General features: G+C 42.0%; 3 protein-coding genes across 5 annotated transcripts in view; 1 reads left to right on the plus strand and 2 right to left on the minus strand.

Moving 5' to 3' along the window:
* gabrg1 (gamma-aminobutyric acid type A receptor subunit gamma1) overlaps nucleotides 1-7,169 on the plus strand; it is a 75,564-nt gene extending 68,395 nt beyond the window's left edge. The window contains exon 11 of the mRNA XM_077560093.1: nucleotides 6,865-7,169. The gene's annotated coding sequence lies outside the window, so the exon portion shown is untranslated. The remainder of the gene's footprint in view (nucleotides 1-6,864) is intronic.
* Nucleotides 4,826-8,523, minus strand: LOC144044153 (uncharacterized). Its single transcript, XM_077558427.1, has 5 exons — nucleotides 8,505-8,523; nucleotides 6,972-7,340; nucleotides 6,844-6,894; nucleotides 6,685-6,756; nucleotides 4,826-6,581 (listed from the first exon to the last, which is right to left on the minus strand). The coding sequence occupies exons 1-5, from the start codon at nucleotides 8,521-8,523 to the stop codon at nucleotides 6,415-6,417; spliced, it is 678 nt and encodes a 225-aa protein (XP_077414553.1). The 3' UTR covers nucleotides 4,826-6,414.
* Nucleotides 8,524-15,477: 6,954 nt separating this feature from the next.
* LOC144048747 (glucosamine-6-phosphate deaminase 2) overlaps nucleotides 15,478-16,001 on the minus strand; it is a 267,445-nt gene continuing 266,921 nt past the window's right edge. For all 3 annotated transcript variants that reach the window (XM_077561223.1, XM_077561137.1, XM_077561050.1), the window contains exon 7: nucleotides 15,478-15,795. In XM_077561223.1, coding sequence (XP_077417349.1) covers nucleotides 15,737-15,795 — 59 coding nt within the window. In that variant the 3' untranslated portion in view covers nucleotides 15,478-15,736. The remainder of the gene's footprint in view (nucleotides 15,796-16,001) is intronic.

Raw genomic sequence — 16,001 nt, forward strand, 5'->3', positions numbered from 1 at the left:
GAAAAACACAGACATGTATTTTACACATTTGAGAACTATTTTAACTCTTTGACTGCCAAGCGTTTTCAGAAAAGGGATGCTGTGGGTGCCAGCTGATTAAAGCATTTTGACTGATCTTTCAAGGTCCACAGAAAATTTTGTGTTTGGACTATGGAAACACACATACTACCAAATGAAAGATTGAACTCTCATCTTTCATCAGAAAAAAAGTTTGTTTCTACCTTATTCCGTTTTTCAGTAATCAACAATAGAAAATGGTTAGTTTCACCCAAATGCTCTGTTTTGGACCAAAATACGGAGATATCAAGCTTTTTGTGAAACGATATTATTTCATGTACTCTAGTGAATTTGACACCTTTTTCCCCCATGAATGATGCCACAAACACTTAAACAGTGCTTTACTTCTGTAAAACACTACCACCAACAATGAAAAAGTGTTTTTTGATAGCAAAATACGTTTATTTACATTCAACAGTGTAACAATTTGACAAAACAATTTGGCAAACTATTTACAAATGTGTGAAACTGTGGTAATATTTACAATTGTGTGGATGTTTCAACTACAGTTTTTCTTTTTGTGTAACACTCCCCTGCGTGCAAGGAGACGCAGCAGGATTTGCACAACAGATTAGTTTCACTGCGATTGCCCCTTCGCGTGCAGACGCTACACTTTCTTGCCTGCCTTTTTTTCCGGGGAATAGCAAGTATATACTGCAGTGTGTGTTTGGCCATGTTGCCATCAACTACTCTCAGGATCATGATACGGTGACGTTACGGTGGTGTTACGTCTGGCTTCCTCATGTCCTTCAGTTCCTATACCGGGTGGTAGATGTTCTGATCCATCTTATCCACTCCATTCATGGTGGCATTGTAGTCCAGAACCAATGTCTTCTCTGTGATCAGACTGTACCCACTCCTCCGATAAATATGCATTGGACTCGGGGTACTCTTCGTCATCCGATTGAACGTCCGCCTGTGCAGAAGTGCTCGGTTGTGCACCGCGTTTTCCGGCGTTAGCATCGCTAGCTGGTGAGGCTTTACGATGTGATCATAGCCGCCGCGTCAACGCTTCCAACTTCGGCGTCAACCTCGGAGTCACCATCATCATCATCGTCGTCATCAATGTGCTCTTTAGCATCGGTCGATGCTTTTCGTCTTTGAAAAAAATGCTCAAGCGTGAGCTGCTTGCAACCGGTCGCCATTTTCGCTTCCTCAGCCATTCTCCCCTCAACACTCTAGCTCCGCCTCACGTCTTCTACTGACGCCTACCCAATCTTGTCCAAAGAGAGTCATCGCTGCCATCTAGTGCCCAAAAATAGTCATTATACTAACTAGATTTGCTTGATACTTTCAGCACAGCTGGCCAAGGCTTTCCTCCACCCTTTTCCAAAAAAAAACATAGTGAACGTCTTTTAACGTCTTTGGCAGTCCTCATTTGGATTTTACTAAACGTTATTAAACGTTTTTGGCAGTCAAAGAGTTAATATGTGGAAAAGTGGCATAACATTTTACCATAAGAAAAAGTAGCATTACGATACTACAGAGACTATGTTGCAGCGTTAGATTGTGATTGTTTAGGCAATGGTTATTTTGTTGTAACCGGCAAATCTCCTGCGAACGTTATTTTGCCGTGAATGTCTCTGATTTGCCGTGAATGCTTGTAGACATTTACAAGCGGTTATGAATAACACAAATGTGCACATTTAGGCCACTGCGCGGTCGCAACGTGCAAGCCGTCTCGTCGAGACCACTTAGCGGCCGGTTAGCATCACTAAGTCATGTCAACTAGGTGGCAAGTTGCCAGTCACAGCAAATTAGTGTTGCACGGGATACCGGTACCAGTACCGTACCTTGATGTTTTGGCGTAAAAAAACGGCTTGGTATCATTTTTTCTTAGTACCGGTACTTAAAAAAAAAAAAACAACTCTGTTTTAAAGGCCGGTACACATACACACATGGCCGTGGACGTGCACTCCTCGTTGAGAAGCATGAAGCGCTAATTAAGATTATTAAGTGTAGCACTCGCTGGCCCTCCACTCCTTGTTGAGAAGTATGACGCGCTAATTAAGGCTCCACGGGAGCGCGCAAGCAGAATGGAAGCCACGCGACAGCATTGGCATTGCCTACGCATGTTTTCAATAAACACATGAAGAACACGTGTGGTTTTCAATTTTTAGTTTTAGAAACGTTTTGTAACAAGAGCAAATGTTTTTCGCGGAGAAGCAGAAGAAAAAGCAGCAATCATTCCTGCAGTGGACTCAAGGTGCGTTCAATGAACAGGCACACAGTAGGAAATCGCAGTTATGCATAGAAAAAGCTCAGACGACTGACAGACACAGGTTGTGACCCATTTTTGACACTTCCCTTAAAAATAAGTGGAGTGTGAATTATTTTTTTCCCAGTTTGTAGTCTTTGATTACGCATTCGACTAATTGGGAGCGAAATGGAGAAGAGCAGACATGCACACACACTCAAGCAACGGTACATTGAGTCATTGGAGTGCCACTGTATTGCCAATATTTAACGGTTTTAACGGATGACATCAAATGCAGTCAAATACAGTACTTCAAAATTCATGCATCCCAATATTTTGAATTTATAAGTTATTTTGTCAGTTTTAATTTTGCTGCTTTTGCTGATGTTTTTAATTTTGAGTTTTGTCAAGGTACCGTTTCAGTACCGGTACCAAGGTATTTTATGCAGGTATAGTATCGAAGTCAAAATTTTGGTATTGTGACAAAACAATTCGCACCTGCTTCAACCGCTTCATATTATCCAACCACCGTCTGCTTTATTATATCTGACCTCTTGTAACCCAACAACCTCCACACGACAAATGTAGCTCCCGCTTTAGGCACTAAAAATACACAAAAATAATATGGTAGAAGGTCCACATCTCTTATTAGAAAGGATAGGAAGGCTAAATCAAAAATGTTAAACTTACATCTTTCCCATTTGTAGTCATGTCACACTGTTGGGACCGATCCATTATGTTTAAACGTGTTGCAAATCCAGCTCTGAACAGGCTTTCACTAGCAAAAAACGGCCCTTTGAGAAATTATGTCGGTACACATCCTTCAAAAATAAAATTAATCCAATGTCTTCTGAAGAGGAATAAAATTATTTGTCCTCTTTGCGTGTTCCAAAAATATGAAGACAGATTAAATGTAAGAAAAAACACCTTTGCAAAAATGATTTAATAAAAAACAGAGATCTCTGGACATCGTGACAGACTCCAAACATCACGTAACAAGTGGAATTTCAGAGTGCCGAATGTGTCTCTTCCGCGGGGAAGATGGCTTCTTAAAGTTAAACAGACCGCCTCTCTTTCATTTGTAGACAAAACATACTCTCTGGGTACTTTTCCGTGAGCGATGGCGCAAACAGAGTCAGGGGTGTGTGTGTGTTCGAAGCAGATTCTGTTCTCAAGGACTAAATGTGTTTTTGCACAGAACACTGAGAAGAAATTTTTTAGACCAAACAATATGTTCCAGCTTAAAGTCAAATTATACTGAGTTCAACACTACCTCACATCTACAAAACATTTCGACATGGTTAATATAAAGAATTAAAATGTTAATAATGTATAACAATGGTTAATATATGAAATAAAGAATTTAAATGTTAATAATATCTAACACTTCTCAAAGACTTGGGAAAAGGGAGCATCCACTTTTTTTTCCTTTATCATTGTTTCCCCTCTACACGGAGCATTTGCGAGCAGAGGGAGGAAAAAGAAAAGGAGCAGCCAGCTTCTCGAATTTCAGTGGGTGTGACAAACCTTTACCAAAGGTGGTGCCACTAGCCCGAGGGGGCTGGGTCGAGTGCACTTACGTGTCTTTTTGATGTCACTAAGTAATGGAAGTTTAATCTGCCTATTTGAAGCCCAAGTTTTAGAAAGGAGGAGAAAGCTAAAGAAGTCACAGATTAACTTTTTTCATACCTGGTTGGATTGTAGACAGGCCGGGGATGCTTATTATTGATAGAAACCACCAGTAAAGTGCATTTTCATACTATGGGACCGTTAAAGCAGCATAGCTTGGAGACAGTACACTTTTCAGTAATTTCAGCAAAACAAATTAATGTGCTGAATGTGAAGCAGCAAATTAAATCTGTCCAATTGGAAATAAAGTTAAACTAGAAACTGAGCTGAATGAACATCACTGGTGAGTAGCATTTTTATTTTGAACTAGGGCTGCTTGATTATGGAAAAAATAATAATCCAAATTATTTTGGTAATAATTGAAATCACAATTATTCAAACAAATATTTTTTTTATACAAAACAAGAAAATGTTTAAACATTTAAAAATATTAAGACACAATTATTTGAAACACTACAATTTTGTAAATTCATTTAGGAGCAAACAGGATTTATTAAATTAGTAATTTTAAAATAAAAAAGGTGCAAATATATAAATTTAGACAACTCAAAATGAGTTAATCTTTTATTTTTGTTTACGATTATACCAATTTTGTAGTTGTGGAGTGTAATAATTGAAATTGTAATTGGATCTCGATTAACTCTTTCACTGCCAGACGTTTTCAGAAACGAGTAACCCCACTGCCAGCCGATTTAAGCATTTTGAGTGATCTTTCAAGGTCCACAGAAAATGTTGTTTGGACTATGGAAACACACATACTACCAAATGAAAGATTGGACTCTCATCTTTCATCAGAAAAAAAAGTTTGTTTCTAGCTTATTCCGTTCTTCAGTAATCAACAATAGAAAATGGTTACTTTCACCGAAATTCTCTGTTTTGAAACAAAAAGCGGAGAAAAACGGCTTTTTGTGAAACGATGTTATTTCATGCACTCTAGTGAATTCTACACTTCTTTTTGTCCATGAATGATGCCACAAACACCTAAATAGTGCTTTACTTCTATAAAACAGTACCACCAACAATGAAAAAGTCTTTTTTTTATAGCAAAAGAACAGTTTATTTACATAGAAAACAGTAACAATTTGACAAACTATTTACAAAGGTGTACAACTGTGCATGTATGATTATTTACAATTGTGTGGATGTTTGAACTACTGTACATCAATTTTACTTTTGTGTGGTAAACAGTGTAACACTCGCCTGCGTGCAAGGGGATACTGCAAGATTTGCACCACAGCTTTGTCTCACTGCGAATGCCCCTTCGCATGCAGACCCGACACCTTCTTGCTGGCTTTTTTTTCCGGGAAGTAGCAGGCATGTGTTCCAGCGTGTGTTTGGCCATGTTACCATCAAGTCGGCTTTCAGGATCAAAATACGGTGACCTAGTATTTTGTCTGGCTTCCTCATGCTCTTCCATCCCAACTTCCTCCTGGTCTTGTGGCAACAGCCACCCTCTCACCACCTGCTGGATGAACTCCAAAAAAGGTTGACTCGTCCCATTTTTTTTTTTTTGTACAATATGTAAGCATTGAACATGCATATTTGGAAAAGATAGGCAACAAACTTTTTGTGCCACTTCAACGTTTTCCGTGTGAATGGGTGGTACGAGATGTTTTGATCCATCTTGTCCACTCCATTCATCTTGGAATTGTAGTCCACAACACAAATTGGTTTTTGGAAAGGCACTTCTTTTTTTTTGTGCCTTCCGCCACACCTCCACTGTCCGCATTTCATCTTTATGAAACGTTGTCACCATCCTCAACAGACGTTTGTCCTGCCATGCCACAATCAAAACATTTGTGTTGTGCCTTACCAGTTTCCCCCCCACCCCAAGGCCAGTGTTGGTTAGGCACGTTATCTCACTGGGTTCACCCCTGTTCTTCCTCAGCGTTCCACAAACATTGGTACGCGCTGCCAGGAGACGTTCACACAAAGCAATAGAGTTATAAAAATTGTCCATGAAGTGTGTACCCATTTCCTGGCAGACAATCCAGTAAGTTGAACACTGTATCAGGGAGAGAACAACTAATGCCAACATAGGGTTGCATATTGAAACAATAGCCGGTTTGGGAGTCACAGAAAATGTACGATTTGATCCCATATTTGACCGGCTTTTGGGGGTTGTACACCTTGGAAGAAAGACGTCCCTGAAAACTCATCATTCCCTCATCAATACAGATATTCCTGCCCGGTTGAAATAGTTCCTTGAACTTGCTTACAACGTGATTGAACACAGGACGAATTTTAAATAGTTTGTCGTCTGAACTGTGTGTCTCGTCGTTGAAGTGCAGGAAACTCCAGATGAGCTGGAAGCGGTTTCGAGGCAACGCGCGACTGAAGAATGGTGTCGTCTCTATTTCGTCCTGAGTCCAATACATTTCGATACTGGGCTTGTTTATATACCCAGTAAGGAATTGGAATGCAAAAAACGTTTTGAGCTCAGACACAGACACTGGCTTCCAAGCACGACTCCTGCAGTGTGGCAGACTTTCAGCCCGTTTTTGCATTGACTGACGTGCAAATAAGTTTGTCTAATCAGCAATGTGCTGCAGAAGTTCGTCTGTGATGAAGAGCTGCAGGAAGTCAACTGGCCGGGTTGAATTCAGCTCTGCTGCGGCACCTCTCGGTCCTGGCTCCGCAGTAAAGGGGAATGCGTTTGGCTGCCAGCCTGCTTCATGCCAGCCAGATTTTTTGGGATCTGCAAATATACATTTCAATATCATATAATATTAATTTTAGATCAGTGATGCAATATATATATATATATATATATATATATATATATAAATATATATATTTACGTTTTTTCTTGGATCCACTGGTTGATGGACCTTTATTCTGCTCACTCTGAGGAGCGTCACTCTGAGCTGCAGCTGAAAGAAATATATACAATTACAATAATATCGAAAGAGCGTTTTCTTTTGTTGTTGCGGTGTATTGAAAACACTTTTTTTTTATACCTCTCTTTGTCGTCTTTGCAGTGGGACGTCGCTGTGAGCACGATCCATGATCTATGAATTGCACATTCACGTTACACGAGGTGCTAGCAGCGTGCTGGAAAAGTATCTCATAGCAAGTTTGTGCTTACCTTCGACGTCTTCTGCGGATGAAATACTGTCCGAATCACTTTCTCCGTGGTCAGACTGTACCCACTCCTCCGAAGAATATCCATCGGACTCTTCGTCGTCGTCCGATTGAACGTCCTCGTGCGGAGAAGTGCTCGGACGTGCACGACGTTTTCCGGCGCTAGCACCGCTAGCCTCTGAGGCCTTAGGACGTGAACGAAGCTGCCGCCGTGTCAACGCTGCAGCTTCGGCGTCAACCTCCTTGTCACCATCATCATCATCGTCATAAAGGTGCACTTTAGCACTGGTTGATGCTTCTCCTTTTTCAAAAAATCGATCAAGCGTGAGCTGCTTCTTTACCGTCGGTCGCCATTTTTCGTCTCTCCTCAATTCTCATCTACTCCTCGACGCTCTAGCCCCGCCTGGCCTTTTATACTACTGACGCCCACCCGATCTTGTCAAAAGAGAGTCATCGCTGCCCTCTAGGGGCCAAAAATAGTCATTAGGCACAACAGACCGGCTGGAAACTTTCACCAGACATGCGGAAGGGTTCCCTCTACCCGTTTCAAAAAAAAAAAAAAAAAATCATTGGATGACGTCATTGGCAGTGCTCCGTAGGTTTTTACTTGACGTCTTTAAACGTCAATGGCAGTGAAAGAGTTAATTGCAAAACCCTATTTTGAAGCATTCGAATATGAATAAATTGTAGGCTACTTCATTTATATAGCGCTTTTCCACCGGATTGTGATCTGGAATTGAATTAGAATTTATTGTGTAGGCTTTGCTGCTTGTGGATGTAAAGTGCCCACTTTTGTGCCCCACTCAACTTTTCATGCCAGAGACGCCACTGGTTTTAATAGAATTCAATCGCAACTTTCTTCTGTTCTCATTGTAAGTGTGTATACGATGAAGGCACGACACCACACTGCCCTCAAAAGGCCAAAATGCAAAGGAACACCCAGTATTAGTTTTCAATTGCTATTTTAGTACAGTATTCTTATTTTACTTTCTTATTCATTTAATTTCTCACTGTCGTTTTACCTAATACTGAAAGCTGATCAACGATTCAATGAATTTTTGTTCCCTCAAAAATCAAGGATACAGGACAGACACATGCAGGATACAAATTTCAAAAACATTCATAACAATAACAGTCAGACATAAGAGTGCTAAACAGAAATGGGAAGTCCAAAACACATACAACACACTTAGTTCGTTAGAATACATATAACAAACCTAAGAATATAAAAGTAGGATGACACAAGAAGACACAATACATAATAACATAATGAAGACAGAATAACAGTACAGTGAAAATAAGTTAATAAAAGTAAAATAAATTAATATAAATTTAAAGCTGAATTCACATAGTCAAATTAATTTACTGAGATGGGACAAATAATGTAAAATTACTGTATTAAGACTAAGACTTTTCTTTATTTGTAATTCTTAGTACTTTATATGGCGACAAATGAGCACGGTTTAAAAAAACAAAAACAAACAAAAAAGCTGAACACATCATCGGCAGGCGCACAGGCCGCCAAAGGACCCGATACGATCTTGCAGGCCAGTCATATCTGGTACCCACAGCTGTGGTCTCCAAAATGTGTGAACCTCCTGTCACCCCAGAGTAAAATTCCCAGAGCCTGTCAGGAACATTCAGGATATTTTGTCAGGAAAATCTTTCATTTTATAATTTTAATTATACTAATTTATTCTCCTTTTTTAAATAGTTTTTAGTGACAAAATATTTCATAATATAATAATAATTTGTATTTATTCAATATGATGTCTTGCTAAATTTACAACAACATTGTGAGAGTTCTATTTATATGGAGAATGACAAAAAAAATACAGTGAGGAAAATAAGTATTTCACCCCCTGGTGATTTTGTGAGTTTGACCCTTTACAAAGAAAGGAACGGTCTATAATTTTCATGGTAGGTTCATCTTAACAGTGAGAGACAGAATATTAAAAAAAATCCCAGGAAATCACATTATATTAATTTTAAACATTTATTTGTCTTTTATTGAGGAAAACAAGTATTTCACCCCCTAGCAAAACATGACTCAGTACTTGGTGGAGAAACCCTTGTTGGCAAGCACAGCGGTCAGACGTTTCTTGTAGTTGGTCACCAAGTTTGCGCAGATCCCAGGAGGGATTGTGGCCCACTCCTCTTTGCAGATCCTCTCCAAATCCTGAAGATTTCGAGGCTGTTGCTTGGCAACTCGAAGCTTCAGCTCCCTCCACAAGTTCTCTATAGGATTAAGGTCTGGAGACTGACTAGGCCACTCCATAACCTTAATGTGCTTCTTCTTGAGCCACTCCTTTGTTGCCTTTGCTGTCTGTTTTGGGTCATTGTCATGCTGAAACACCCATCCACGACCCATTTTCAATATCCTGGCTGAGGGAAGGAGGTTCTCACCCAAGATTTCCCGGTACATGGCCCCATTCATCCTCCCCTCGATCCGGTGAAGTCGTCCTGTACCCTTAGCAGAGAAACAGCCCCAAAACATAATGTTTCCACCACCATGCTTGACGGTGGGGATGGTGTTCTTGGGGTCAAAGTCAGCTTTTTTCGCCCTCCAAACACGGCGAGTCGAGTTGATGCCAAAGAGCTCGATTTTAGTCTCATCTGACCACAGCACTTTCTCCCAAGCCTCCTCTGAATCATCCAGGTGCTCATTGGCAAACTTCAGACGGGCCTGTACATGTGCCTTCTTGAGCAGGGGGACCTTGCGGGCACTACAGGATTTCAATCCATTACGGCGTAGTGTGTTACCAATGGTCATCTTGGTGACTGTGGTCCCAGCTGCCTTGATATCATCAACAAGCTCCTGCCGTGTAGTTCTGGGTTGTTTCCTCACCTTTTTCATGATCCGGTTCACTCCACGAGGTGAGATCTTGCGTGGAGCACCAGACCGAGGGAGATTGATGGTCAATTGGTGTGTCTTCCATTTTCTAACTATCGCACCAACAGTTGACTCCTTTTCACCCAGCTGCTTGCTAATGGTCTTGTAGCCCATTCCAGCCTTGTGCAGGTCTACAATCTTGTCCCTGGGTCTGTGGGAGCCAGAATTCTTGCTGGTTGGTAGGGGGTGAAATACTTATTTTCCTCAATAAAAGACAAATAAATGTTTAAAATTAATATAATGTGATTTCCTGGGATTTTTTTTAATATTCTGTCTCTCACTGTTAAGATGAACCTACCATGAAAATTATAGACCGTTCCTTTCTTTGTAAAGGGTCAAACTCACAAAATCACCAGGGGGTGAAATACTTATTTTCCTCACTGTAGGTTGTAGCAAAGATGAATTGATTTAAAAGAAATTAGTTAAAAAAAGACAATATAATTTTGAGAATATTTATTGTGCACCTCTCAAAAGTCAAAACTGAAACGCTGACTCATATCCGTGATGGTTGCTGCTGTGTGTTCCCCCTTCCCTTTAGAGCAACAACATCTTTGTAAGTAGGGAACATCCTATTAAAAAGAGAGAACTCGGCGGAGTGTGCCTCAGAGCGGGTGGAAGATTGTAATCTGTGCACATCTCTGTCCGTTCTCCTCGCGAGCAAAAATAATTAAGTGTTCCAATCAATGTGAGATAACGCAAAGTTTTTTGCGAGAGAACGCAATTTATTTATTTATTTTTACGTGTTTATGTACAAACCCAATTCCCAAAAAGTTGGGACACTATACCAATTGTGAATTAAAACTGAATGCATGAATTATGTGGAAGTGCCAAATTTTAATATTTTATTCAGAATAGAAAATAGAGAACAGGTCAAAAGTTTAAACTGAGAAAATGTATAATTGTAAGGGAAAACTATGTTGATTTTAAAATCCATGGTGTCAACAAATCTCAAAAAAGTTGGGACAAGGCCATTTTCACCACTGTGAGACATCCCCTCTTCTTCTTACAACAGTCTGCAAAAATCTGGGGATCGAGGAGACAAGTTTAGAAATAGGAATGCTGTCCCATTCTTGTCTAACACGCGTCTTAAACTGTTCAACTGTCTTGGGCTTTCTTTGTTGCACCTTCCCCTTAATGATGCGCAAAATGTGCTCTATAAGTGAAAGAAGTGGACTGCAGGCTGGCCATTTCAATACCCGGATCCTTTTCCTACGCAGCCCTGATGTTGTAATTGGTGCTGCATGTGGTCTGGCATTATTGTGTTGAGAAATGCAAGATCTTCTCTGAAAGTGATGATGCCTGGATGGGAGCATATGTTCTCGAATCTGAATATACTTTTTTTTTTTTCTCATTCGGTAATTTTATCGATTTGACAAGTCATCATCATTGCTCTTTTTTATTTATTTTTTATTGTGTATGTGGGTGAGTATGTGCATGTGCGTGTGTGCATGTGTGCGTGCGTGAGTGTGTACTCATTAGTTCACCTAAAACCTATTAAAAATCCCATGCCGTTCACCTAAACCGAATAATTCAGAATCCAGCTAGAGTCATGAGGTTGTCAGGAGACCCGAGGAAGGAAATCCAGCACCGACCAGACATTACCTACTACCCACCGGGTTACCAACCGGAGTCTTTCACCAATCCCAGAAACTTCTAAATTCCAACAAATTAGGGAGACCTCAAGAGACCAAAGGAGAGACTGAGGAAAGGAAGGAAGGATAGATGAAGCAGAGTGAGATCCACAGACATCAGCCTCCACCGATTCATAGATGCTGGTGTGGTGGATCTGGCATGCATGAAAACCTCCAACAAAGAGGGGAGCCGTCGACCCCGGCCAGGACAGAGCAAGCACAACACCTCAGGGCCCCCCAGGCCACGGCAGCGCCAAGGGAACCCCCCCCCCCCCCCCCCCCCCCCGGGCCCCGCAGGGGCCACCGGCCGGAGAGCATACCCAAGAGCCAGGAGCGCCCCCCACCCCAACACGGCCCGCGCCCCCAACCCAACGCAGCACGACGGGGCACGTTGTTTCTGTTGTATACTGAAGACATTTAGGTTTCAGATTAAAAGATAATTAGGAAAAAAATCTGAATTCCAGTTTTTACTTCATGGAATTTACATCTACAGGTGTTGAACAACTCAGGACAGAGCACTTAGCCTTAAAGCCCATAACCTTTACTTGCAATAACTGCATCAAGTCTGTGACCCATTGACTTCACCAGCCTATTGCATTCTTCATTTGAAATGCTTTTCTGCAGTCTCTTTCAGTTCTTCTTTTATTTCTGGAGGTTTTGCCATTCAGTCTCCTTTTCAGACGGCTAAATGCATTTTCTATTTATTGGGTTAAGGTTCAGGAATGGACTTGTCCAGTCTTAGACCTTCCACTTGTTCCCACTAATTAAGTCATTTTTCTTGTTGGCAGTGTGTTTTGGGTCATTGTCTTAATTAGTTTGGATACATTTTTCTGTAAATTGCAAGACAAAATGGTTTAGTAAACTTCAGAATTTATTCTGCTGCTACCATCAGGAGTTACATCATCAATGAAGACTAGTGAGCCCATTCCGGAAGCAGCCACGCAAGCCCATGAAGCAATGACATTTACAGTACCTCCATCATGCTTCACAGATGAACTTACATGTTTTACATCACAAGCGGAGCCTTTCCATACTTTGGCTTTTCACTCACTTTGGTAAAGGTTAATGTCATCGGTCCATAAAGTTTTATTCCAAAACTCTTGTTGCTAATCTCAGTGCTTCTTTGCAAGTCCAATCTGGCCTTCTGATTCTTTTTGCTGATGAGTCATCTGCATCTATTTAAAAAAAACATTGAGAGCTCGGTATTGTTCATTCAGTAGTCTTCGATTCGACATGTCATCATCATTGCGCTTTTTTATTATTATCTTTTTTATTCTTCTTCTTTTTATCTTTTTTTGTATGTGTGTGAGTATGTGCATGTGTGTGTGTGCATATGTGCGTGGGTGTGAGTGTGTGCTCATTAATTCACCTAAAACCTATTAAAAATCCCATACCGTTCACCTAAACCGAATACAATCAAACAAAAGGTGCTCTATACTGAACACATCTAGATGTAAATACTATGAAATAAACACATTAATTCTTAAGTTTTATCTCATATTACCTCATTCACTCCCAGCCATTTTTACTGAAGTAACCCCTTCGCTTCCGGCTGTTTTACTGGATTTTGACTGATTTTGCAAGGCCCACAGAAAATTGTGTTCTATTGCTGTAAAAACATAGAACCTACCAAAAGAACGATTAGAGTCTTTTATCAGGAAAAACGTGTATTTAATTGTATCTGTTTTGCAGCAATTAGCAATAGAATATAGCTAAATTTAATCCATCCGTCCGTCTTCTTCCGCTTATCCGGGGTCGGGTCGCGGGGGCAGCAGCTTTAGCAGGGAAGCCCAGACTTCCCTCTGCCCAGCCACTTCGGCCAGCTCCTCCGATGGGACCCCAAGGCGTTCCCAGGACAGCCGAGAGACATAGTCTCTCCAGCGTGTCCTGGGTCGTCCCCGGGGCCTCCCGCCGGTAGGACATGCCCGGAACACCTCCCCAGGGAGGCGTCCAGGAGGCATCCGAACCAGGTGCCCGAGCCACCTCAACTGGTTCCTCTCAACGTGGAGGAGTAGCGGCTCGACACTGAGTCCCTCCCAGATGACCGAGCTTCTCACCCTATCTCTAAGGGAGAGCCCGGTTACCCTGCGGAGGAAACTCATTTTGGCTTCTTGTATCCGGGATCTTGTTCTTTCGGTCACGACCCACAGCTCGTGACCATAGGTGAGGGCAGGAACGTAGATCGACCGGTAATTCAGCTCAGCTCCTTCTTCACTACAACGGACCGATACAGCGTCCCAATCACTGCAGACGCTGCACCGATCCGCCTGTCGATCTCCCGCTCTAACCTACCCTCACTCGTGAACAAGACCCCAAGATACTTGAACTCCTCCACTTGGGGCAGGATCTCATCCCCGACCCGGAGAGGGCACTCCAACCTTTTCCGACTGAGGACCATGGTCTCGGATTTGGAGGTGCTGATCCTCATCCCAACCGCTTCACACTCGGCTGCGAACCGCTCCAGTGAGAGCTGGAGATCACGGCTTGAAGAAGCCAACAGCACCACATCATCTGCAAAAAGCAGAGATGCAATGCTGAGGCCACCAAACCGGACCCCCTCAACGCCTCGGCTACGCCTAGAAATTCTGTCCATAAAGGTTATGAACAGAATCGGTGACAAAGGGCAACCTTGGCGGAGTCCAACCCTCACAGGAAACAAATTCGACTTACTGCCGGCAATGCGGACCAAACTCTGACATCGGTCGTACAGGGACTGAATAGCCCGTATCAGGGGGCTCGGTACCCCATACTCCCGAAGCACCCCCCACAGGACTCCCCGAGGGACACGGTCAAACGCCTACTCCAAGTCCACAAAGCACATGTGGACTGGTTGGGCGAACTCCCACGAACCCTTGAGGACTCTGCTGAGGGTGTAGAGCTGGTCCACTGTTCCACGGCTGGGACGAAAACCACACTGCTCCTCCTGAATCCGAGTTTCGACCTCCCGACGGACCCTCCTCTCCAGCACCCCTGAATAGACCTTACCTGGGAGGCTGAGGAGTGTGATCCCTCTAAAGTTGGAACACACCCTCCGGTCCCCCTTCTTAAAAAGGGGAACCACCACCCCGGTCTGCCAATCCAGAGGCACTGTCCCCGATGTCCATGCAATGCTGCAGAGACGTGTCAACCACGACAGCCCCACAACATCCAGAGCCTTTAGGAACTCCGGGCGGATCTCATCCACCCCCGAGGCCCTGCCACCGAGAAGCTTTCCAACCACCTCGGCGACTTCGACCCCAGAGATAGGGGAGCCCACCTCAGAGTCCCCAGACCCTGCTGCCTCAATTCCACCGACACGCTAAGTTTAATCATTATTCACAAATGTGTTGAAAACACTGGGAAAAAGGACTTGTTGCAACATGGCCCTGGCTGCTCTCTTATACTCTGCTGGCACCTGCTGACCATTTTTTGGTAATAACTGCTATTGCTTTAAGCAACCTCTAATGTCAGAAGCTGTATCTATATTCTCTAGCATTATTGTATTTTTATTTTTCAAACCTATAAATACGTTTTAGGGAGTGAAGGACAAATTATAAAAACAAATATTAATACGTTTTTGGGTTTGAATGATTTAATCTTTTGATCTGAAACTCAAAATGTCTTCAGTATAGAACAAAATGAAGGAATTGAACTTTGCTGCTCCAATACTGTTGAAGAGTTTTGCACTTGTAGCCCTTTTGTTGGCAATGGGGTGATGATGAGTGACTGATGTTTAGCCATCATGCTAGCTCACCAGCCACAGAGCTGAAGTAGCTGCCTGCGCTGTAGTCAAACGTGCTTGAAGCTAGTATTGAGGGATCAGCTTCAACAAAAGTTAGCGCTATCATTAGGTTGTTAAATCTTACGCCAGCTAATCAAAACTTGTGATATTACAGACCAAGCTTGTGATAGCCACTCACTCACTCACACTTAACTACTGCACGTCGTCTCGCCCTCTCTGGAACATTTTTCACTTCCCTTTAACAGCGGAAACATGGCAATGCCTGTAACACTATAAACCCAAATTTTAACACTTGGTATCTTTGCACAAAAGACCATCAAAAAGGTATAACAATGTTGTGTACTGTTGAAGGATCAGCAACAGTTGCAATAGACACACTTGCACATTCATTAACAACCCACAGTGATTTTTAGGACAATGTTGTTATCATCCCTTCTAATGTTAACTATATGATTGGTTTGAAAATTGAGCTGTGCCCAATCTCAACAGTTGAAAGAGAGTGTCTTCTTTGGTAGTCTTCAGCATTAGTGGTCCTTAACGCTGAGCACAGGATCCACAAGTTTATTGTGGACATGCATCAAACCTATAATGGCAATCACATATGCAAAAATCAATTACACACGCACAAACACTTAAATAATAATATATAATAATTAGGGGTGTCAGGCGATTAACATTTTTAATCATAATTAATTGTATGGATTCAATAATCAACCTGTAATTAATCGCAAATGTATTGCACATTTTATATGTAAGTTTATATTGAACTTTACAATAAAATGTAAAATA

The sequence above is a fragment of the Vanacampus margaritifer genome, chromosome 1 (genome assembly GCF_051991255.1).
Source record: "Vanacampus margaritifer isolate UIUO_Vmar chromosome 1, RoL_Vmar_1.0, whole genome shotgun sequence".
Lineage (NCBI taxonomy): Eukaryota > Metazoa > Chordata > Actinopteri > Syngnathiformes > Syngnathidae > Vanacampus > Vanacampus margaritifer.